Here is a 23,787-nt window from a genome sequence, read left to right as displayed (position 1 = left end):
ATAGTTTCTGTTTTCCACCCCTGTTTTGGAGTTGTTTTGTCACCTGTTCCTGATGTTGTAATATGGTTTAGAGAAAAGCCAGGTGAGCAGCCAGGGGATACAAACAGCCCTTTGTTTTCTGAGTGTCTCTGAGGCCTCTCTGACAGCTGAACAACCAATTTTTCACTGAATGAATGTTTTTTTACTAGGGTGGAATACATGTAGCTAGCATCTCTCTTTCAAAGCTGTTCCTTTAGCCCTCTGGAAGTATTTAAACTTAAAGTCATGGCAGTGTGATACATGTAAAATTTGTGGCTGACCGACAATTTTGAAGGAGTACAAGTAGGTGAGTGCTTTGAAGAAGTGAGGCGAGGCCAGGAGGCAGGTTAGGCACATAGCTAGTGAAGGAGTTTATATATTAATGAAATTATTGCTGCGATTCACAAAAGTGAGTTACAAGCAACTTTTGCTGCTTTCCCTTTTTGTCTGTCCTCTCATACAACATTGGTTATTCAGCAAACCATAAATGTCCTTTTTTATGTGGTTTTAACAAGTCCTTCTCCCTTTCTTTGCTGTAAGCAGCGACAGGAGAGGAAAATCAGGATTGTGGGAGTGGGGTGAGATCTAACGGGAGAGCATGAAAATCTGTAAGAGGGGTGAGTGCGATAGTCCGGCTCCTTTCCTTCTCTCATGACCAGCGCTTGGACAGGGCAGAGGAGGCCTTCCCTGCGTGGTGGCAGGTGCTGGATTCCCGCGGGCGGGTGACAGGACAGGGTGCCCGGGGCTGCTCCCCGCTGCCAGGCTGTGCTTTCCCGCTGCGCCAGGAGAGGGATCCGAGCCCCGGCGCGCCTCCGCCCGCGCTCCCGGCGGGCAGCGCCGGCCCCGCAGCCATGGCCCCGGCTCTGCAGCCGCATGCCGCTGCCCCTTCTCCGCACGGACCTCTCCCGACCCCTCTGCCAGGTAACGCGGGCGGGCGGGGCGGGGGGCTCGGGCACGGCCACCTTGGAGGATCCTGCGCCGGGCGGTGCCGAAGGGGGCTGCACCCTGTGAGGTTGTACCGGAGGCCGGCCCTGGGTGTTTAGGGGGCTCAACCTCAGGTCGGGAATGCAGCGAGAGTCGGAGACCAGCACCAGAGAGACATTTATATCTTTATTGTGTTAATACAAAAGAGAGGGATCGAGGAGGAGGGGGAGGAGCCGCCAAGGCTGCGGCTCTCGGGGGTGCCATCACCAGCCCAAACATCCCCCACCAGCAGTGCCGAGTCAGTCACCCCGGGGGGGGGGGGGGGGGGGAGATTTAACTTGTCACCAGGTGCCGCCGTCACCACTCAAGCCGCTGGCTCCGTCCTCTGTGCGGCAGCGTGGATCTCTGCTCCTTGCAGCAGGGTGCAGGCACCCAGCAGATCCAGCTGGAGCCAGGGCAGCAGCATCACAGAGTCCGGTGCAGAAACACAGGGACGGTGTCAGGATCGCTCAGCTGGGTCTGCAGGGTGGCAGAGCTGTGGATCAGTGTAGGGTGCTTCTTGAAGGCACCAGGGCAAGCCAGAGGAATCACCACAGGGGTCTCCAGGGATGACGTGGCTGGTTTGGAGCATCCCAGTAACCATAACTCCTCAGTGCTTACGTCAAGGGATGTGCTGGTATCCATAAAGGATTTTACTGTGGAGATGTCCCACCTAGGTGTTGGCACTTTCCCAAGGGCTGAGAGATCTCCAACCAGCCCAGGGCCCTTGAAGAGCAGGCTCTCCAGTGGTTTGCAAGGTGTCGAGGTCTTCTGTGACACATTCATCAGGCGGCCGTCTCTGCTGGGGTGCTCCCATGGCAAACCAGACACCTCAAAAGTGGCGTGGCCATGGTGGGCCTTGCAGAAGCAGATGAGACCGAGGTCAGAGATGCTCTGGGTCAGGCTGTGCAGCTCAGTCTTCACACAGCTGCTCAGAGACTCTACCTGCTTGACAACACACAGAGAACTGCCACTTGCTGTGCTGTCCAAGTCCATGGGAAGCTCCCCGGTGTCCAGTTTGGAAGCACTGCTAGAGTCCATGTAATAACTCAGAACAGGAAAAGAATGGCTATGGTTGGAGGACCCGGCCAAGAACCCATTTTCTAGGATTTCCTTTCTGGTCAGGATGCTGGCGCTGTGTCTCCGGGTGGACAGCATGGTGCAGAATCCAACAGCTGTCTGGCTTATAGAGACAGATCAGGGTGATCCTGTCAGAATAAACACATTACTGTTCACTAAGGAATTACAGACTTACAGTAGCATGGACCACTCTTGCCAAAATCCTGTCTCAGTCTTGCAAGGAGCTGAGCAGGATCCAGGACAAGTAAGAGAGCATCCATTTTTTAGAGTCAGAAATAGCACACCACAGTGTGTTTGTTGCTCAGAGGTCGTTGGGGAGCCTCCCTGGAGCTGTATTTAGTTGACCTCAGCCTGTTTATCACTACTCTTAGCTCCATACAGGGGATCGAGCGACATTTTATCCCACTCCTGAAGTCAGAGGACCACTAACCCCAGCTAGAATTGAGCCTCTTTGAGAGGGAGGCACCAAAACCAAGCTCAGGCTTGGATGGGAGAGGTTGAGGGGCAGCTCTCACCTTAGTCTCACTTGTGATAACCCTCACCATCAGCTGACTTCCAGCACCATTCCAAGCAACGAGGGCAGGCCTAGGAAAGGGATAGCTATGCTCCAAACCCATCTTTACCCTGAATGCACATTAAGCAGTGATAAATAGCTCCTAAATTTAGTACAAAGGGCCCGTATGCTCAGTCTATAAGAAAAGTCTTCTTTAAGAGACTAAAAACCTTTTCTCCTAGTGTGTGAGAAATAAAAAAGAGATTAAGAAAACAGAGTAAATAGCACTACTTACCTTCAGCTTCTATAAATATCCCTCAAAGTTCCTGACCCTTTCCTGCTAGTGGTACTTACAGGAGTTTTATACTTCTGGTAATCAATTAACAGGCTGGTTTCCCAATTAAGCTGGTTTGGGAGAGGGAGGGGCTTCTGTTTGCCTCTTTTTAAGCACAGGGGCAGTGATGGTGGGCCATGGCTGAGTGATGGAGGTACTCTGAGTTCTGTGAGGGCTGGGTTGTGTTTGTCCTGTCAGTGGTCCTTATTAAGGTGGCACCTTTTTTTAAGTTTTGCCTTGTTTTGTGAGATGTTGGTTAGGAATATCCACATACACAGACCTAGTGGATGATGTGGATAGTATATGTTGAAGTGTTTGGATAATGCTCTCAGGCATGGGATTGTTGGGGTTGTTCTGGCTGGGGCCAGGAGTTGGACTTGGATGATCTTTGGGGGTTCCTTCTAACCCGGAATATTCTGTAGCTTGTGTGGCACTCCTGCCCTTTACCCAGGGCTGCTGCTGTGGCTGGAGGGGGGCACAGCTCGGTGTAGGGGTGGATGTAGGGAGTCCCAAGGGTGGAAATGGAGGGTCCTGGGGTGGGGGGTGAATGGAGGGTATCCTGGGGTGGCATGAGGGGTCCCAGTAGCTTCAGGTTGGTGGAGGGGGTGGATGTGGAGCTTCTGGGGGGGCCCTGGGTCCATGTGGAGGGGGATGCAGAGGTCCTGAGGATGGAAACGAGATGGGTCAGTGCAGGGGTGGATGCAGGAATGTCCTGGGTCAGTGTGGGGGATGCCGGTGGTTTCGGGTCAGGGCAGGGGTGGATGCGGAAGAATCCCGGGGTCAGTGCGGGGGTGGATAGGAAGGGTTGCGGGGGTCCCGGATCGGGCGCGGGGATGGATGCGGGGAATTGTGGGGGTCCCGGAGGGTGCCGGAGGCGGTGCGAGGCTGGATGCGGGGAATTGTGGGGGTCCCGGAGGGTGCCGGAGGCGGTGCGAGGCTGGATGCGGGGTGCCCTCAGTGTCGCGGGTCGGTGCGGGGCTGGATGCGGGGTTCCCTGAGGGTGTGGGGCTGGGTGCGGGGTGCCCTCAGGGTCGCGGGTTGGTGCGGGGCTGGGTGCGGGGGTCGCGGAGTTTCCTGAGGGTGCCGGGGTCGGTGCGGGGCTGGGTGCGGGGATCGCGGGGTTCCCTGAGGGTACCGGGGGCGGTGCGGGGCTGGGTGCGGGGATCGCGGGGTTCCCTGAGGGTGCCAGGGTCGGTGCGGGGCTGGGTGCGGGGATCGCGGGGTTCCCTGAGGGTGCCGGGGTCGGTGCGGGGCTGGGTGCGGGGATCGCGGGGTTCCCTGAGGGTGCCGGGGTCGGTGCGGGGCTGGGTGCGGGGATCGCGGGGTTCCCTGAGGGTGCCGGGGTCGGTGCGGGGCTGGGTGCGGGGATCGCGGGGTTCCCTGAGGGTGCCGGGGGCGGTGCGGGGCTGGGTGCGGGGATCGCGGGGTTCCCTGAGGGTGCCGGGGTCGGTGCGGGGCTGGGTGCGGGGATCGCGGGGTTCCCTGAGGGTGCCGGGGGCGGTGCGGGGCTGGGTGCGGGGATCGCGGGGTTCCCTGAGGGTGCCGGGGTCGGTGCGGGGCTGGGTGCGGGGATCGCGGGGTTCCCTGAGGGTGCCGGGGTCGGTGCGGGGCTGGGTGCGGGGATCGCGGGGTTCCCTGAGGGTGCCGGGGTTGGTGCGGGGCTGGGTGCGGGGATCGCGGGGTTCCCTGAGGGTGCCGGGGGCGGTGTGGGGCTGGGTGCGGGGATCGCGGGGTTCCCTGAGGGTGCCGGGGTTGGTGCGGGGCTGGGTGCGGGGATCGCGGGGTTCCCTGAGGGTGCCGGGGGCGGTGCGGGGCTGGGTGCGGGGATCGCGGGGTTCCCTGAGGGTGCCGGGGGCGGGGCGGACGGGCGCCCTCCCGCGCGCGCCTCTTTGTGCGGGCGGGAGGCGCTGCGCGCATGCGCGGCCCGGCCCCGCGCGGGGGGGCGCCGTTGGCGCGAGATAGGAAAGTGCCGCCAGCGCCGCCGCTCCGGACCCGCGCCCGGCCCGGCCCGAGCCCCATCCCGGCCCCATCCCGCACCGCCATGGCTCGCCGCGCCCGCGGGTGAGTGCCGACCCCGCCGTGCCGGGGCTCCCCGTGCCCGCTCCCAACCCCGGCAGGCTCCTCCCGGCCGCCCCGTTCCCGCTCGCCGGCCGGACAGCGCGATGCGGGACGCAGGGCGGCGGCCCCGCGGTACCCGCGGCATCCGCTCGGGAGCGGGGGGTGAGCGGGAGCCCTGCGGCTGCTGCCCCGCACCGCTCCCCGCGCCCCTTTGCGCCAGCGATCCGGGCGCTGCTGAGCTGTACCGGGGAAATGAGGCCGGTGCCCAGATGCAAAGTCCGCCCCGAGGGACAGCAGGGGCAGAAATGGAAAGAAACGCTCTTTTCCCTGCTCTGGGCAGAATAAAACTTGCCAGCAGACGCTGGAGCCCAAAGTTGAGGATCTCCTTTCAGTCTGGGGTGGCTGGGTGGGTGTCGGTGAGGTTGGAGCTCGGTCTGGAAGAGAGATCTGGAGCTCTGCTCTATAATGGTGCAGGTTGCTCTTGAGCTCTGCTCTGTATGGTGGAGGTTGTTCCCTCTCCTGCATGGAAGTTATAATCTTCCTTTATTCACTTCTAGTGAGGACCAGGATGAGCTGCATTACCAGGATACAGACTTGGATGTGCCGGAGCAGCGGGATGGCAGGTGCAAAGTCAAGTGGACACAAGAAGAGGTGAGTGAGAGCCTGAAATTTGCTGAGAAAGGTGCTTTGGGGTGGTGCCGCTGACATGGCACCTTGGGCTTGAGTGACTCCACCCCAGTCCTCACCTGCCAGCCACGACCTCACCTCCTGCTGTCCTGCTACTGGAGAGGACCATGTGTCTTTTGTACTGAGCTCAGGCCTGAATGAGGCTCAGAGGTTCAGGGGAGTTTGAAATGTAGCCTGAAGAGCAAGCACTCAAACATTTTTAACTTAAGCATGTGAGTACTGAGTGAAACACCACTGCCTGTAACACTCCTGTGAGCACAGAGGGGTCCAGACGATGGCTGATGCCTCCAACAAGCTGAAATGTGCAGTGGAAATGTACTCCTTTTTCTGGAGTATTGACACTTGGGATCATGGCTTAGTCATCCTGGCTAAGAGCCTGGAATTTACTGGGATATTCTCTTCCTTCCTCCTAGTTTCACTATTGGTTTGTGCAGTGTGAAAACTACAGCTGGGGTCAGAACACCAAGTAAGGTGGTCTGTGGGGAGGGATCAAAGCCTTGGGCTCATGTTGGGCAGGGAATAATTTAATTATTGAGCCAGCCAGAGCTCACAGACAAGGACCCCTCTAACAGGCTTTGTGTGAGCTGTAGGAGTCTGCACACCCAGGCTATAGCAGGGATCACTAAAGAGATGCTGTAGAGCCCTGTAGCACTGAAAGACAGAAGAGTGCCAGGGCTAGTGGTGATATACTTCAATCAGTCAGCTGTCCTGGCCAGCCAAAAGCAGTGGCTGAGCTGGGAGATGGACTGTCTGGTCAGGGATGTACTGGGGCTGGATAAGCAGGCCCTTGGCCACAGAGTTTGAATCAGACTAGAGGAACAGGGCTGAGCTCTTACTTTGTACTTAATGTATGAGCTTGTCCTAGTACAGAGCTCAGAAGCAGTCTGTGCCATGTGGGCTCCATGTACTGGAGAGCTGCTAAAGGCTGATGTGAGCTGCCTTCCTCCCCTGAACACAAAATGCCAACAAAACCTTGACAGTTCAAAATATCCAACTTGTTCTTTTAATGTCATCAGCCCTGTGGCAGGTGTTGCCTCAGTGTATCTGAAAGTGGATGTCTTTGTCCTTTGCAGGATGAGCAGCTGAAGATGTTAGTGAGCCATTATGGGCAGAATGACTGGAAGTTCCTGGCCAGTCACTTTCCTGTAAGTGACCTCGTGCCCAGCTGGGAATGCCATGTCTGCATGTTGCTGCTTCTCCTCGTGCTGGCTCCCTGTGTCTGTGCAGTGGGACTCTGCTCTGACTTCACAGCTCCAGGCTGTGAAACCAGGAGGAGACCTTCTTGCACAGAGGGCTTTCTGGGGCGAGTCTGTTGGAGTTGGGGTGAGAAACTGAGGTTCCTGTCCCTGTGTCCAGTGCCCTGGGCCCCCATATGTATTCTCCACGTGCTTCTGCAGGTGTTCTGTGGGACAGCCTGTGTGTATGGGGACTGCTGCTGCTTTTGGAGCTTTTTGAGTCCCTGGTCTAACACAGGGCTGTTCCCATTCCTGTTCCCAGAACCGCAGTGACCAGCAGTGTCAGTACCGGTGGCTGAGAGTGTTGAATCCAGACCTGGTTAAGGGTCCTTGGACCAAAGAAGAGGACCAAAAGGTAAGTGAGGGCTGAGAGGATCAAAGTGTTGGGCTGTCTCTGTCTGCAGAGAGGATGGAGATGTCAGAGCCATCCTCAGACGTTGTAAACTGTGTGTAATTGTTCCCCATGGGGGATACCTGTGAGAGCAGCTCTGTCTGCCCTGCCCTGAGCAGCCCAGGCAGCCATGGTTGGGATGTGATGTGATCTAGGCTTCTCCAGGTAAACACCTTCTCCCTTTCACACAGTGCTGCTACAGTAGGCTGCCAAGGGAGAGAGAGCTGAAAAGGGAATTAATTCATCTGCCTGCTGGCAGGTCTCCACCTGGCCTGGCCAGGTTGGGTCTGAGAGAAAATAAAACTGGCATTTCCTGTGCCACAGTAGGTAGGCTGGAGTGGATGTCTGAGGTTGGCTGGGTGAATCATGACTTCTGTGAGCCTGTTTCTCTGCTGATTCCAGAGTCAGCTGAGAGAGGCCAGCTCAGACAGACTCATCATCTTGATGTACTTCAGAAAAGCTGGAATGAAATTCAAATTTTACCAAGGTTTTCTGGTACAGAACATCCTGGTTTGGCAGATTCTCTGTAAGACTTCTGCTCCCCCAGTTCTTTCCCTTTTGGTCTCATTACATTATGTCAAGCCCTAAGGAAGCTTCTCCTGATGTTGTTCCCTGCTCTTACAGCAGAGCAGTTGTTGCCTGCTTTCCCCTGCCCTTTGTGTTGTCCCAACTCTGCCAGCCTGCCCATCCTGGCCAGGCTGGGCTCCAACTCACTCCTCATTTCTTTGGCCCAGCTCCTTGGCCTCAGTTTGGCATCTTGGGTCCATTTTTCTGTGCTCAAAAGGCAGGAGTCTACAGCGGGGACATTTGTTACCTCTCTACCTGCACCTTTCTGCTCAGCACAGCTGGCCAGGGTAGAAGTGTTCTTTGAGAACTCTTCAGCCAGGATTTTGATGGGCTGAACATTGCAGGGAGTGTTTCATCCTGACTGTGCCCTGGATATTGTAGGAGCCCAGAATGGATTCAGTGCCCAGAAGCATTTGTGTTGGGGCTCAGGTAGAAGTGACCGAGCCCTGGGCGAAGGGGAAGAGGCAAAGTGGATGGTTCTTAAATGAATTTGGCTCTTTCCCTGTTTGTCCTGGTGCTGTCAGGGCGTGGAGCTGCAGCCCTGTCTGTTCTAGGTGTACCACATTGTGAAAGGGAGCAGCAGCCCAGTGCACAGCTGATGGGGACTGTTGTCACACAGCCAGGCCCTTGGCAGCAGGGAGGGCAGAGGAGCCTTGAAGCAGGTGGGACTTGGCCCTTGCTCAGAAATGGGAACGTGTTTCTATATCTGGGCCCCTGCCAGTCTCCACCCCATCTTCTGGGAGGGGTCATCTGCATTCACAGGCGCTCTGTGGCAAAATATCTGTGTGGAAACAGCCTCTTAGAGAAATTTGGCTGAATCATTGCTCTCATGAGGGTTGGAACACCTGGTTGCCCTGCTGGGTCCCTCCAGCTCTTCCTCCAAAGGGGCCTTTCTTTGTCTGTCCTTGCCTGGTCCCAGGAGAGGTGAAGAGCAGAGCCTGAAGATGACTGTACTGACCTTCCTCTCCTTTTTTCCATTTCCTTATTTCCCTCCCACTCTCTCCAAAGGTAATTGAACTGGTTAAAAAATATGGCACCAAACAGTGGACCCTGATAGCCAAGCACCTGAAAGGGCGGTTAGGGAAGCAGTGCCGGGAACGCTGGCATAACCACCTGAACCCTGAGGTGAAGAAGTCCTCGTGGACAGAGGAGGAGGATCGCATCATTTTTGAGGCCCACAAGGTCCTGGGGAATCGCTGGGCAGAGATTGCCAAGCTGCTGCCTGGGAGGTAGGACCCCTTTACTCGCTGCTGCCTTCCCTGCTGGGTGGCCCCTGGAGATCCGTGTGTTAGGCTCTCAGGATGGGGCTGGGGCGTGTGTTGGAGCTGCCAGCTGTGCTTTAAAGCTGCTGTAAGTGATGATTTGTTCCCTTCTGCTTTCTCTGCAGGACTGACAATGCTGTGAAGAATCACTGGAACTCCACCATCAAGCGGAAAGTGGACACAGGAGGTTTTCTCAACGAAACCAAGGAGTCCAAGTCATTGTACCTCCTTGTGGAGGTGGATAACAAGGAGAGGCAAAGTCAGACGACAGCTGAGAGCCAGGTACTGCACCAGCACACTTGCAGCAGGCAGCTGGGTCAGTCTCCTGCCCTGCTAATGCATTTTGGAGCTGTTCGTCCCCCCCTCTGCTGCCTCACACTTTTCCACAGCCTGGTGTCTGCCCAGACAGTCTGTGCCTTCCCCAGCCTCCCGGATCTCTCCCTTCAGGAGCTAGAGGTGTGATGGGAGCCTGAGTGTGTTATCCAGGCAGAGGACAGCAGTCTGCTAGAGCTGTTACCTTGCCAATCCCAGCAACAAGCCTGTCTTGGACATGGAATATTCTTTTGGCTTCGTTGTGCTGTGGCTGGTGGGAGAAGGAGGCTGCTGCAGACAGTGTGTATGTGGGAGCAGGGTGCAGAGATACTGTGTTCCTTTCTTCTTAACAAGGAAGCAGGAAAGTACACCCAGTGATTGTTTTCATGAAGAAAGCATATAGTTTTTGAAGGCAGGCTCCTGGAAAATAGGAAGCATAGAACTAGTGCTACATGCTCAGCCTAAGTACAACTTCCTCCTGGGACACTGGAAAATGACATCTTTGATTAAGCAGTCCTGTGCTTATTATGTTGTGTGGACTCCTGCTCATTGTATGGGACAGAACAGTGAGGGAGAATGGGGATGTGAAACAAACCTGGTGGCAGGTAGGAGAGTGGGCAGAGCTGAATGTGTCTAGGTGCTCTCTGTCCCCAGGACTTGACACTGTTCCCTTGCTTTCTGCTGATATCTGGACTTTCTTTGTTGTATGTGCCAAGAATGTTCTGCCAAACTGGCCAGTGGATGTCTCTGAAATAAAGGAAGAAGAAGTCAGTGATGAGGAAGTGACGGGTGTACAGGAGTTGCCCTTGGAGCTGCCAGCTGCAGGAGTGGCAGAGCAGAACGTGGAGGGGACCCCAGATGATGCAGTACCTGAGGATGGCACTTCATTGGTCGAGTCACCGTACAAATGGGTCGTTGAAGCTACCAACTATTTGTACCCAAGCTGTGCCCCAGCCTTCAGTGAAGCTCTGGACATGATTGAATCTGTAAGTAACAGACCCTTGTTCCTCCAGTTATTGTAGGGAGACCGACCCTCACCCTTTTTGTTTGACTGAACTTACTGGGTCCCCTTGATCATCACTCTGAGGAGAGCTGGGTCTGTCATTGCCTTGCAGCTTCCTCCTCTCTCTCTTCTGGGGCTGGATTAGACCTTTCCAGCTCTGCCAGTATTGCTGTGGGCTTGTGTAGATTTTCCTAGGTGGGTGTCCTTGTGCGTGGGCTCTGCCTGTGTGGGAGGCTCTAAGTGCTGGCAAACCTGATTTCAAGCCCTTCTTTGCCAGCCAGAGTGTCCCCAGCTCTCCTTTTCGTAATAGTTCAGGCCCATGCTCATTGGCTTTCCTTTCTGTCCTGTCATGGGGTGGGATAGGACAGGACAGACTGGGAATAAGCCAAGCCCATTGTACTATGCAGGAGAGACCCCTTCATGCTGGCACAATGCCACCATTTGCTTTCAGTGGAGGTAGCTTCACTGAAATTAGTTATTTTCAGCCAGTCAAGCGGTGCTGAGGTCCCCTGGGTGACAGAGGTACACCAGGATGGGAGGCTGGCTAAAACCAGCAGGGCTCTTTGCTGCCATCAGAAGGAAGTTGCCTCTGCAGCCCCCAGCCTGCCTGAGGCACTTAAAATCCGTGAAGGAGTCACTTTGCCTGTGTATAGGCAGACAGTGTGTGCCTGAGGCTCAGCACTGCATCTGTGGGCCCTTGTATGGTACTGGGTGTTGGTGGGGTGGAGCTGTGAAGCAGCTCATTTCTGAACTATCTGGTTAGTTTTAGTCTGCTTTCAGCTGTGCAGGTTGCACCCAAGCCCTGTGCCCAGCTTTACAGGTGTGCCCAGGACTGTGGGTCGCTCTTGGGTGATAGTTGCTTCATTCAGTCCCAGCCCTCTGTCCAGCTGCTTTTTCTGTCCGTTCTCTGAGGGGGTGCAGCTGTTCGTGCAGCTGTGCTGTGAAACAAACAGGGAAACCAGCCTTGCATTAATAGAAAAATCTGCCCCATGCACAAGCAGCAGCTTTCAGCTGGGTCAGATGCCTGATCTGGCTCCAGCTGTGCCCATGGCAGAGGAGAGAAGGGCTTGAGCTGTCCCTGGCCAGGCTCCTTCCAAAGCTTGGTGCCATCTCACACCCCTACTTATTTCACCTCCCAGCTCAGTCTGGCTGCTCAGCTTCCACCCTGGGCTGCTGCTGACACTTTCCCTTTTGTGCAGGACCCAGATGGGTGGTGTGACCTGACCCAGTTCGACCTGCCCGAGGAGCCCTCAGCCGGTGGCAGCAGCGGCAGCGCCAGCCCGGCCAGGCCAGTGCCCGGCGAGGTGGCCCTGGCCCTGCCCAGCGTCACTGAGTACCGCCTGGACGGCCACACCATCTCTGACCTGAGCAGGAGCAGCAAGGGAGAACTCATCCCCATCTCCCCACACGCCGAGGGCAGCTTTGGCACCCCGCCCTCGGTGCTGAAGAGGCAGAAGAAGAGGAAGATCTCCCTCTCGCCTGTCACAGAGAACATCACCAGCACCAGCATGTCCTTCCTGGAGTCCTGCAACAGCATGACGCCCAAGGGCACCCCTGTAAAGACACTGCCCTTCTCTCCATCTCAGGTATCTTCTCGCCCTAATGTCATACATTCCCATCAGCTCTGCCCCCTTTGTGTTCCTCTTGCCTTGAATGAGGCAGTGCCAGTGTGCAGAGCGTGTTCCTGTGCTAAAAGAAGGCTCAGAGCTGGTTTCTGGCACTGCTTCTCTTCAGTGCTGCCCTTCCTGAGGGAGCAGCAGCCTGTGTCTCCATATGGGAGTGCTTGCAGTTTTAAGGAAGTCCAGCTATCCTGTGTGAGGGGCAGGGCACCTGCCCAGTGTGAGGAAGGAGCCCCCTGTGATGGAGAGCACACTGCTGCTGTCCCCAGGGCATTGCTGTCCCCAGGGCATTGCTGGCCCAGCTGTGGGCAGCAGAGTGGCAACACTGAAGACTTGCTTTCCCTGTCTGTTTGCAGTTCAGTCACACAGACAAGGGCAGCAAACACCTTGTGCAGATCTGTGTTGCTGTGCTTATGAAAACGCTCCTGGCCTTGTCTTTGTTGCAAAAGGGACTCAGGGTCTTTCAGCCTTTGTTGTGACTCCTGCAGTGTCCCCACACGTGGTCTCTGTGGTGGTCAGACCCACGAGGGTCCAGCTGTGCCTTCCAGGCCTTTATTTCTGCTGTTTCTGCAGCAGAAAACGTGGGAGGGCACCACAGGACAGTCCAAAATGCAGGTTTAGGTGGATCTTGAGGGAAAGGCCAGCAGGAAGGAAGCAATCAGAATGGGACCCATAATGTACAGCTCTGCAGAGTGTGAAAGGCAGGAGTGTCTGGAGTGAATCTGAGAAGGCAAAGTGCATGTCCTACCTCAAGCTGAGCTTCAGCCATCAGTGAATGTCACAAACACAATTTTTCTCTCCCAAGAGGTTCTTGGGTACAAACTGTGTTCTTTATGGGGGCAGAGCTGTTGCTTACTGGCTCTAGGGAAGTAAAATCCTAGCAGAGCTAACACAGTTCATTGTTTTCTCACAGTTTAGGCTGAAGACAGCTCAATGCAAGACCTGTTAACTTGCACACTTTGTGTTATGTGGACTTCCCTCATGTTTGCCAGCCTGAGGTTGGAATAGACTGGGTGAGCTGGGATTACCAGTGCAAGGAGAGACTTCTCTCCTACTCTGTAGCTGGTAGCTGTGAAAGTTGTATCAGCTCATCCCTTATGGGAAGTGAATAATCTCTATGGGTGAGAGGCACCTTCTGGGCACTTTCATGTGTGTGTCCATGCACAGAACTGAGTCTGTAACCCATCCTGGGCTGGGAGAAATGTTCCTGCCTCAGGGTTTCCCTCATATTTAGGAAAAAGTAATGGCTTGTGATGTGATGCTTGAGACTGAGTGTCTTCAATTTTTCTTCCCTGTGCTGTGCAGTTCTTGAACTTTTGGACCAAACAGGATACACTAGAACTGGAGAACCCTTCCCTGACCTCCACGCCCGTGTGCAGCCAGAAGGTGATTGTCACCACCCCGCTGCACAGGGACAAGACCCCTCTGCTCCAGAAGAACTTAGCGTAAGTCCTTTCCTCATCCCTGAGCAGTGTCCCTTTCCACACAGCAGTCTGCTCCAGTTCAGACACAGCTCTCAGTACTTCTCATGGCATTACTGAGAGAGGGGCAAGGCAGGCTGGGGATTTCCTTAAATCAGTGTTTTCCCCCACAAAACAGCTCTTCTCTGAGCTGCAGGGAGTGAGTGTCCAGGCTGGCTGGGGGCACAGCTAAGTGACCTCTGTTGTGCTCAGCTGCTGGGTGGGCTGTGGCCTTGTGTGGGTTCCAGCCTGTCTGATCCCTTTTCTTTCCCGCTCTGCTTCCAGGTTTGTCACACCAGATCAGACATATGTGGTGGACAACACACCCCACACTCCCACACCTTTCAAAAATGCCCTGGAGAAATATGGACCAATTAGACCTCTGGTAATTATTGAGCAGGGTGTGGGGCTGATGAATGCAAATGAGACATGGAGGGGAGAGGTTTGTGCAGGGCTGTGAGCAAACTTTTATCTGTGCCAGAACAAAGGGTGGTGTGGTAGTGCCAGGCTGAGAGGGGAGGGGTGAAGGGGACATTGTCACAGTGATCCTTTCACTGTAAGGAGCTACAGGACTTTCAGCTCCTCAGTAAACCAGCTAAAAGTGCCAAAAGCTGCCCTTGAGTCGGGCTGCAGTGCTTGGCTACTGACGACCTTGAGGAAAAGCAGGGAAATGATCTGCCTAGGCCTCCCTGAGGAGCTGGATCTCCCAGGCATTGTGTGCACACCGGTCTCCTGATGGCACGTGTGGGGTTCAGCTGATAAGTCTCTCACACCTGGAGATCCTGTAAATCCATCAGGCTAGCAGAAAGCTTGTCATATCTTTTCCAGATGGGAAGCAAATAGGTTGTTGTGTTTGTGCTCCCACTGTGGGCTCTCCTGACCCCATTGTCCCTTCAGGGAAACACTTGTGACCCTGCCTAGCACAGAGTTTTTGACTGCCTTGTGCTCTCTCTGCCTTCCACCCCAGCCCCAGACTCCTCACTTGGAAGAAGATTTGAAGGAGGTGCTCCGAAGTGAAGCTGGCATTGAACTCATCATTGAGGATGATGTGAAGCCTGAGAAACAAAAGAGGAAACAAGGGGTGAGCTGGCTGTGCATCCAGTGCCAGCTGCTATCTGCTGTGTACTCTTAAGAAGTGTTCTGGCTGGTTTTAGTCATCCTGCTTTTGGTGCCAAAATGTTTTTAGCCTTGTGGCTGCTCTCTTAACAACAGGTGCCTGAGGTTAAGGCCTGCTTAAAATACTGCCAGGAGTGTCCTGGTTTATGCTGAGCTCAGGGCTTGCTGGCATGCTTGGAGCACCTGGGGCAAGTTGGGCTCCCAGAAGGCTCTGAGCTGGTATAAGAAGTCTCAGTTTCCTGGTGGCCTTTCCTTCCTACTAAAGCTCTTTCTCTAAGCTGCTGGCTCAAGGTGCCAGGAGGGGGGCACTGGAAGCTGCTGTGCCCTGTAGTGGGGAAGGCTGCACACACCTCCTTCCTGAGGTGCTGGTGCCATGCAGAACTGGGGTGATGTGGCCTTGGTGTGCACCCTGGGCCCTCAGGAGGGCACTTTCCTGGGTAGGTTCATGGTGACACTGGTTTTCCTACGTCCTCCAGTTGCGCAGGAGTCCCATCAAGAAGGTGCGGAAGTCTCTGGCCCTGGATATTGTGGATGAAGACATGACACAGAACCTGCCTGCCCTCCCCAAGACTGTGTGTTTCAAAAGAGCCCAGGTGAGGGCTTGTGTGCTCAGAGCAGGGGCAGAGCTGGCTCTGCTCTGGCAAAACTGTGCAAAGCAGCAGAAGCAGCCTGGAGCTGCCTTTGAACAGTCCATGTGAATGTGTATGAAGGGCTGGATTTCTCCTTCCCTTACGCTCTCCTTTTTCTCCTGGTGCAGCCTGTGAATTTCCTGTCACGGTCCCTGAACCTCTCCTCCTCGAGCAGGAAGAATGACAGTGGTTTGCTCAACAGAGCCTTTGTGCAAGTGCAGCCAGAGAAAATGTCCTACAGGAAAATGCCCAGCCACTTCAGGCCACCAGCGCCGGTAAGCCCTGCAGCCACTGCCCTCCCAGGCAGGAGTTAATCTGGCACACTGCCCTTGTCCCTTGAGGAGTAAGAGATGGAGCTCTGAACTCCTGCAAGGGCGTCCCTACACTGCCAGCGCTGTCTTTGCACTCAGGCTGGGAGATGCTGAGCCAGAGGTGTCATTCTACATTCCTACAAAACACAGCTGTGGCCTGCTCAGCATGTTTGGCCCTGGATTTCCCCATGGGAATTCGCACCCATCAAGGAATTTGGATGATTGCTCTGGCAGTAAAGTAAACCTTCTTTTTTCCAGTGAGCACCCCTTGGGTGGACAGGAGGAAGCTCACCTTTTTTGCTTGTCAGGGCAGAGCAACTCTGAAGTGCTGTATAAAGGTTAAGCAGGAAGGTATTTCCCACCCCTGTGTTTTTTAGGGTGCTTCTGGGTTGTGGGGAAGGCTGAGTGCCTTAGGCAGCATGGGCTGGCTTTTTCCTGCTTTATCCTGACCCCGTGGCAGTGCAGAGCTCTGGTGTGGCACCTTGTACCTCTTGCTGAGGTTGGTGCCGTTACAGCAGCTCTGTTCCTCAGCTCTGGAACTGGGTTGTGCTGGAGTCACAGCAGCCCACAAAGGCCCTCTGGGGCATAAACAGATCTCTCTGCAATCGTCACAGCTTGCATGCAGGATGCATTTGTGGAGAGGTATCCCTGCTTTGCTGGGCAGTGTAGCTCAGACATAGGGATTGGGACTATAATTTTGTAGGTGTTTGTAGGGTGAGTCATCGGATGTCTCTTCGAGCTTCAGTGAGGATGGAAACATGTGCTGTCCTTGTTGGGGGGCTTAGACTGCAACTGGGGCCTTGTGTGAGGGTGTTTTCCCATCCCAGGAAGAGCCCAGGTGCAGTGTTGTCCCCAGGAAACTGCAGTGAGCAGCATCTGTCCCTGTCTTGTGAGAGCTCTTTATTCTGACAAATAAATACTCCTCAGCCAGAGTAATTCCTTCCCCTTCCCCAAATAAACCCTGCTTAAACACTTCAATTTTTCCTCCTGTCCTCGCCAGGGTCGTACTGCTCCGAGAGCTAACAGCTCCCTATAAATAAACTTTGGGAGTGACTCGGGGGTGCCAGTGAGGCAGCTTGTGTGGTGATGGAGTACAGGTGTGCAGTGAAATCCCATTGCCCACAGGCAGCAGGGCTGGCTGTGCTGCTGCTGGGCTCTGGGGATTTATTGTGCTGCTCTGGTGCTGCTGGCAGGCGGTTCTTTATTAAGGAGGCTCATCCAGCTCTGGGCTGAGCCTCAGTGGGCCCAAAGCTGCTCTGTGGCTGTGTGGGATGTTGCTGCTGTGGCAAATGCTGGAGCCCTGGTTCCCTGCAGTGCATGTGGACAGGCACTTCGAGCTCAGGGCACTGCCTGTCTCCTGGCTGCATTTACCAGAGGATTCTCTGGGGCTTTCCTGGAGTGCAGAAACACCTCGTAGGTGCCCTCAGTCTCTGTGTGCAGAGACTGAAGCACAGCTGGTTTTTGGCTCTTCCTTTGTGCTGTGGGGCCCTGTTGAAGCTGAAGGCGCTAAATTGCTGTTAAGGATGGCATTTGCTCAAAATAGGCCTGGGGCCAAGCAGCTCCTGTAGGAATTGAACTGGTGGGCAATAAACTCTAAAGCTGTGCTTGAATTCCTTCTATCCTTCTGGAATCCCTTCAGGGCAGTGAGTTTTAATAGGTTTGTGCTTTGGGGTTTTTGTCTTGAGGCAAGTTAAGGGAAAGCCCTAAAAGGGCATGTGGATTGCCTTGAAATGGAGCACTCACCTGGGAAACTGCTGAACCTGAACCCCAGAAATTGCCACCTCAGCTGTGAGGAGCAACTGGTGGTGTGCAAGTGCCTCCTGGTTGCCAGATGGGTTCTGAAGTTTTATTTCCCTTGTTAGTTTTGTTTATTTTTGCAGTCTTTCAGAACACGGTGTCGACAAGATTGGTCCTCTCCCTTGACTGTGTTGTACACATCCTTTCTTTTCCCTCTACAGATGAGCAGGGCTTGGAAAGCAGTGGCCTGTGGTGGAACCCAAGACCAACTCTTCATGCAGGAGAAAGCTCGACAGTTTTTGGGCACATTGAAACAGAGTCACACATCAAGGACCTTAATCTTATCATGAAGGATTGTTCAGCTTTTTAATTTTATTTTTTAAACTTTTTAATAAGTGGAGGGGGAACCACAGGGAAAAATATCTTTGGCCAGGTCTTAGTACGTGGGTGTGGATTTTTTTTCCCCCTTCGGTTCCCAGGTAGATCTATACTGTTATAAATTGGGCTAACTGCTGGCTAGTGTGTGGAATGCAAGCTTTGGGATCATTATGGAAAGGCAAATCAGGGAGGCTTGGACAGCTGACAGCAAGACCTCTCTCTGCAAGACCTGAATTCTGGAAAAGTGGAAGCAGCAGCCATGTTCCACCTTGGAGCTGGAGACCGGCCTCACAGCATCCCTGGATTCCTGCTGCTGCTCTGCTACCTCAGGAACAGCTTTGTGAAGGTTCCTGCGAGCCTTTAGCCTCCCTCCCGGCTTTCCCCAGGGGATGGAGTGTCCCCCTGGGCTGGAGGAGGAGGGAGGGTGTGGTGCAGTGGGGTGACCTGTGCCTGGAGCCCCTTGCTCCCCATGGGCCTGCTTTGTCCTGCCATGGCTCCAGCGGGGCCTCTCCCACAACTGTGGGAACCTAAAATGCTCCCTCTTCCAATAAATGATGGTGCTCACATCCCTTGGACTCTGCCTCTGCCTCACAGCCCTCGGGGAAGGCAGAGAAGTGCTGGGTTTTGTGTGGGCTCTTTGCTCTCCTGGCAAGTTGTTGAATTCCTGTTGAAATTCCCTTCTCAGCACGGGGGAGAAGGGACGTTCCCCCAGCACACACTCTTGATAGTTTCATCAGCTGTTCAGAAGTTTGGGCTACTTTATGGGCAGGTGCCACAGTGTGTTTGAGCTCGGGGTGGCTGGGATCCCTGCAGAGGTGCAGGGGTGGATGGAGGCTGGAGAAAGAGCAGCAGAAGTGTGTGATGTAGCAGAGCCTTGCTGTTCCCTTTCCTGTGAACGCTAAAGTTGCATCCACGTAGCTGTTCCAGTGTGGGAACAGTAGCACTGCCCTGTTTTGAGGCAGCCAAGGATGAAATGTGGTGATCTTAGCAACATATTGACTTTGCAATTGGGAAGGTGTTGGAAAAACTGAGGAGCAGCTCAGCAGCACAGGAAGAGCTTTTTGGGTGAGCTGTGCTGTGCTTTCCTTGGCCAAAGCTGTCCTGGCAGGTCTGCCTCTGGCTGGGGGTGTGCACACAGCAAAGATGTACCCACCCCAGGGTGGAAAACCAGAGCTGGGCTGCACAAACCTCGTTTCAGGTTGTGGCTTATGCTGGAAATAGAGTCAAACAATCCTTACTGACAAACTTGTTAATAAAACCTTGGATCCTGGGAAATGAGGGAGGTTTAGAAACCCAGCTTATTTTTCATTTTTACAAGCTTGGGGCCAGAGCAAATCCATGAAGTAATTTTTATTTCTGTTTCTCAGTGTTGCAGCGTTTGCTTTGGAAAGATGGCTGGGAGCACTTGTCTGGAAGCCTGGCTTTAGCTGCTCCCATTCTGGTGTTATTTTAAGAGAAATTGTCATAAACCTATCCCTGTCTGCTCGGCCTTTGGTGGGCTCAGCTGGTCCTGCACTGTGTGGCTGTACAAACCCAAGCCTGGAATTGCAATTCCTTCCTGGAGCTGACACGAGCTGGGAGCTCTGAGCAGGCAGGGGCTGCTGGAGGATAAATCATGGTGTGAGCCTGGCACCTCTGTTTGAGAGCTGTGCCCAAATTAAAGGAGGAGGAGGCTGAGAATATTAACTGCTTCTCTGAGGCTGCAAATCCTGGCAGTTCTGCATTGCAGAACATTCGTGGGGAAAGATTGAGGGGCAGAAAAATACCAAGGCCTAGCATAGTTAGTGGGTAAAAAGACAATTAGCTTTTAATTTAAAAATGATGCTCTTTCTAGTGTGGAGGTTGCCAGCCTGGCTTGATTGTCCTGGGGCCCAGGAATAGACATTGTTCTACAGGTGGGGTAAAAAAGGTTGCACTGGCTTTGTTTTTCCTGTTAGTTTGGATGCTCTGCTTTCTTCCAGTAAAAGTTTCATAGAGGTTGAACTTCTTGCTGGCTGTGGAGTTCCTGGACTGGAGCTGGAGACCCTGAGAGGGAGTTTTGGTGGAGACCCCTCTCAGTCCAAGGCTCCCTGTCCCTGGCTGATGTCCCTGTGAAGCCTCACACAGCCTTCTCAGGCTGCCCAACCTTCATTCACAAAGGGAAATCTGGATGTTTAATTTAGATTTAAATGAAAAACCAGGATGAAAGTGTTCCAGGAGCATTGGCTGTGTGTGGGAGGAATCCACTCCCATGGCCCAACTTCCTGCACAAACCCCATGTTGCTGCTTGATTTTAAAGTTTATCTTTCGCTATTTTGCATTCCACAACAGAGCAGATAACTCCCTGTTTGAGTCCAGACATGGAAAAAGGATTGATTCTTACCAGGAATGGGAAGGGAATAGCGCAGCTGGAGCTCCTGGGTCATGGCAGTGCCCTGACTGCTAACAGGATGTTGTTTCCAGCTGGGATAGGCCTTAAAGAAGCTGGGGAAAGCAAAAATAATAGGGCAAGGAGATGAAAAAAGGACATCCATGGTTTTTTATTGGCAAGTCTGGCTTTGAAATGGAGGCTGGTGGGGCTGAGGAGCGCTGAGCTCACACAGCTCCATGGTCAGCAGTGTGGGAGCTGCTGTGCTGTGTGTCCCTCCAAGGGCTCTCAGCTGCTGGGCTCCTTCCTGCTGCTTGAAGGGATTTCACAGCTTTTTTATCTCGTTTTCACAGCTAATTCTGCTAAAGCCTGTGCAAACAGCAGGTTGCTCGCAGGGGCCCGTGGCTCCACACCCTTGGGGAGAGAGATCTGACCGTGGAGGAATACAAACGGTGAACAGTGTAATTCCTCGTATTTTGGGCATTTCTTGCATCTGAAGGAAAAACAAGAAAAAGACAGCTGATGGGGCTCAGCTGGGGAACAGGGTACAAGGCCAGCCTTGGCAAAGCAAGGGCTCTGTGGGCATGGGATCCACGGTTTGTGCTCCAGGGCTTTGGTGTTCCCCAGGTGTTGGCAGCTGCGGCAGGACGTGCTGCTGACCTGGCTGCAATTCCTGCTGCAAGCCAGCCTTGCCCTGCTGCCCTTTGGTAGTTCCTCATTAACAGGTGTGGTGGCACAGAGCAGAGGAAATTCTCTGTTAGAGGGTCATTAGTAGCTAAATATTAGTTGGTTACACCTCAGTGCAGGGAAGAACCCTGTGAGGAGTGCAAGGGGATGCTGAGGTTGATGTGGGGTGTCCCGGGTTTCTGCTTTGCCAAAAAATGCTTTGATCCCGGGGATTACTGACCAGCAGAGTGCCTCCTCTCCTGCCTTTGCTTATGGTATTCATTGAGTAGTAGCTCAGCAATAACCTTGTAAAATTTCCCATGTGCTTGTTTTGACACTCTAACCTGTGGGCTTAGAGGTTTGGGAAATTAAAAGGATGATTTTAGCTGAGCAGCTCCTGGGTTTTGCAAGAGATGGAGACCACTTGTGCTAACAGCTGGCTGCAGATGGATGGGAAAACAACTGAGCTTTGGAAACCTAAAATCCTGCCTGCCCCTGTTTCTGGAGTGAGAAAACTGCAGTTCTTCATCTCTGCCTGAACAGAATAATCAAATATTAAAATATGGTACTAGGTCAGGGGAAAGTATTTTGCTGTGGAAACCAAAGGGTTCAGGGTGAGGAAATAAATGTTCTCACTGGAAAAATGTTAGGAATCAGAAATTTCAGGGAGTTAAAACCCCTGCTGGGAAAAGACTTGGCAAAACTACCCAGGGGGCAAGCACAGGCTCATCTCCCCTGGCCATGGGCAGGCTCTGGCCTGTACAAGAGTAGCTGGCAGTGGCCAAAATCACCACCTGGGTCGTGTGTGACCTGGTGACCTAATAGCTTGTGAGAGGCAAATCTAATACTTTATAGTGGGTTTGTGTTTGTAAATGCATTAGCTTTGGTTTTGTTTTGTTTTCCCAAGACACTAAATAGATGCTGTAGGACATAAATTGATGTTGCATTCCTAATCCCTCCTAGAGTTTTTCAAAATTTGTTCAGTTTTGGAAATCTCACCCAAAGCTTTGACTTTGAGCAAGGCAGCCGGCCCAGGGAATGGGATGCTTTGTACAACAGTGATGTCTTTAAAGGTGGGATTTGGGGTTTTTAGGGGGTTTTTTGGTGCCACTGTGCTGTGCCCAGTCCTGAGTTCAGCCAGGGGCACTGGGCTGCTGAAAGTGCCTAAGTCAGTCGATTAGGGAAGGGAGAGCCCAGTGTCTGGCTGTGGAAATAAAGCCAGTTATCTGTAATTGTACAGCAGGTAACAGGTGCCAAAATTGCTGTCAGATCTGCAGAAAAGGACCAGATAAGAGGAAAAAAATAAAAAATAATAACTTTAGATTAAATTCTATTGATGTACTCATCTATTCCCAGGGTCAGTGTAAATCGAGGTTTGAATTAAGCCAAAACAGCCCAGTTAATGTCTAAATCTGCCATTTCTCAGGCCCTGCAGAAGCAGACAAACACAAAATCAATATTTGCTCTAACTGTTGCTAAGTTTTCTTTACAGATTAATTTCTGCCTAATAATCCCTGCAGCTCTATGGAGCCCTCTCTGCTGTGGTTTCTATCCTGCCCTGGGGTTTCCTCCCAGCCCATCATCCTGGGCTGTTGCGGCCAAGGGGATGTGTGAGGACCCTGCCTGACCCCTCCTGCAAAGCCCACCCTGCTCTGCCTTCAGGGGAGCACCCAGCATCCTTCCATCGCAAGGAAGGAAATCCTTTCCCCCTCTCTGGATGCCAGGAACCTTTTTTCCAAGTCCCACGCCGTGGAAATCGAGCTGGATTAACACCCAGCTCTACACTTTGGACCCGTGTCGAGCCAGGAGATCGTTTTGTCCCTTTAATTAGAGTTATTTCTGGTTTGCAGGATTATTCTCCGCTCCTGCCACTAAGCGGGAGTGTTGCCACGCCGTGGAGCAGCTGGATGAGCCCGAAGCAGCGCGTCCTTTCCTCCTGGAGCGGCTGGGAAAGGCAGGAGTGAAGCAGGGATCGCCACAGCAACACCCAGGGCAGGGCAAACAACCTCCTGTTCGGGATCAAAGGGGGAGCGACACAAACTTCAGACCCATCTTGGGCAATAAGCGCAAACATCAGCTTTTGTCACCACACGGCTTTGGCGTGGGCTAAGAGGCACCGGTTGATCCACGAGGCCCCAGGAGGATGGAAACTGGTGAAGAGTAGGGAGGGCATGATGAGGATGTAGGTGGGTGGAAGGACTCTTGGCAGTCTGATGAAATGAGCTTCCCTGCTACGGGAAGAAGCGGATCAAGAAGAGGAGAAATGCCCCAAAACTGCCAGTGGAAAGGGTCCCTCCCTGCCTGCAGAAGAGAGTTAAAAATGGGGCTGAGGGGCTCATTGGGGTAGGGCAGTTCAGGATCTCTGCTTCTGGTGGCTTTCATGTGGGCTGATGCTTGTGTCATCCCTGATGTGCTCCAGCTGACCTCAAGGTCATTCCCCTGCCCTGTGAGAGACATAAAAGGTGTGTGCAGTTCAGACCTTTCCCTCCTTAGAACCCCAGTCCCTCTGCCTATGAACTGCAGATAACCCCCTTCCATCTTTTTTTTATCCCTCCCTGCACAGGGTTTTGGCATCTACATCCACAGGTGCCAAACACTCTTGTTTATGGCTTACTGTGGTTAGAATTGTGAGTTTTCTTTAAAAATACATTCTCCTTTCAGTTTCTTACTTCACTTCAAATGTCATCCTTTTTCTCTTCTTTTTTCAGGGCCACCCAGGGATTTTATTCACAGAATTGGAATGAGCTGCAGAAGGGATAAAGATCATTCATGGGAACCTTGAAAGAATTGTCTGAGCTCTATGAAACGAAGCTTAAAAATAAAACAGGGAGGTGAAGCACAGGCTCCAGCATGAACTCCTTATAAATACTGGTCCATGAAATCAAGAGCTCTTCCCAGTGTGCTGGATGGGCCTGCATGGGGAGGAGCTGCTGTATCCATTTCAGGAGTGGGTAAATAGGAGCACAGCCCTAGAGCAGGGACACGCAGCAGGCTGGAAAACCTTCCAGCTCTTGGTTTGTGCTGCTTCCTCCTGAGTAAAGGGACAGGTGAGCTCTGCTGGGTGTGGGTTCAGAGCTGTGGCACTGGCAGGAAACGCTGCTCCTGGGGAAGGAGAGGGGAG

At 53.6% G+C, this 23,787-nt stretch overlaps 2 protein-coding genes across 4 annotated transcripts; one reads left to right on the top strand and one right to left on the bottom strand.

Moving 5' to 3' along the window:
* The first annotated feature begins 829 nt into the window (after positions 1 to 829).
* MYBL2 (MYB proto-oncogene like 2) lies at positions 830 to 23,514 on the top strand. Of its 3 annotated transcripts, none has more exons than XM_048322192.1 (14): positions 830 to 939; positions 5,504 to 5,597; positions 6,707 to 6,778; positions 7,131 to 7,223; positions 8,835 to 9,055; positions 9,214 to 9,370; positions 10,117 to 10,386; positions 11,603 to 11,989; positions 13,328 to 13,467; positions 13,768 to 13,867; positions 14,450 to 14,563; positions 15,075 to 15,191; positions 15,356 to 15,502; positions 17,497 to 18,219. In XM_048322192.1, the coding sequence occupies exons 3-14, from the start codon at positions 6,722 to 6,724 to the stop codon at positions 17,623 to 17,625; spliced, it is 1,932 nt and encodes a 643-aa protein (XP_048178149.1). In that variant the 5' UTR covers positions 830 to 939; positions 5,504 to 5,597; positions 6,707 to 6,721; the 3' UTR covers positions 17,626 to 18,219. The 3 variants fall into 3 exon arrangements, with proteins under 3 accessions (XP_048178149.1, XP_048178148.1, XP_048178147.1); XM_048322191.1 differs by lacking the exons at positions 830 to 939; positions 17,497 to 18,219 and adding exons at positions 4,874 to 4,949; positions 23,375 to 23,514; XM_048322190.1 differs by lacking the exon at positions 830 to 939 and adding an exon at positions 4,874 to 4,949.
* LOC125334955 lies at positions 1,142 to 2,143 on the bottom strand. Its single transcript, XM_048322194.1, has one exon. The coding sequence runs from the start codon at positions 2,137 to 2,139 to the stop codon at positions 1,408 to 1,410; it is 732 nt and encodes a 243-aa protein (XP_048178151.1). The 5' UTR covers positions 2,140 to 2,143; the 3' UTR covers positions 1,142 to 1,407.
* Positions 23,515 to 23,787: the final 273 nt, after the last annotated feature.

This window comes from Corvus hawaiiensis, chromosome 17, assembly GCF_020740725.1.
Source record: "Corvus hawaiiensis isolate bCorHaw1 chromosome 17, bCorHaw1.pri.cur, whole genome shotgun sequence".
Classification (NCBI taxonomy): domain Eukaryota; kingdom Metazoa; phylum Chordata; class Aves; order Passeriformes; family Corvidae; genus Corvus; species Corvus hawaiiensis.
Note: the sequence above shows the minus strand (reverse complement) of the source record. Positions and strands in the feature narration are given on the sequence as shown.

What these genes read in the sequence shown, in the direction of transcription:
- LOC125334955 (XM_048322194.1), bottom strand. Translation starts at nt 2,139, where the DNA reads ATGCTGTCCACCCGGAGACACAGCGCCAGCATCCTGACCAGAAAGGAA.
- MYBL2 (XM_048322190.1), top strand. Translation starts at nt 4,930, where the DNA reads ATGGCTCGCCGCGCCCGCGG. An exon ending in TGCCCTTCTCTCCATCTCAG is followed by an intron (nt 11,990 to 13,327) that starts GTATCTTCTCGC and finishes TGTGCTGTGCAG; the next exon opens with TTCTTGAACTTTTGGACCAA. An exon ending in CTGCTCCAGAAGAACTTAGC is followed by an intron (nt 13,468 to 13,767) that starts GTAAGTCCTTTC and finishes CTCTGCTTCCAG; the next exon opens with GTTTGTCACACCAGATCAGA.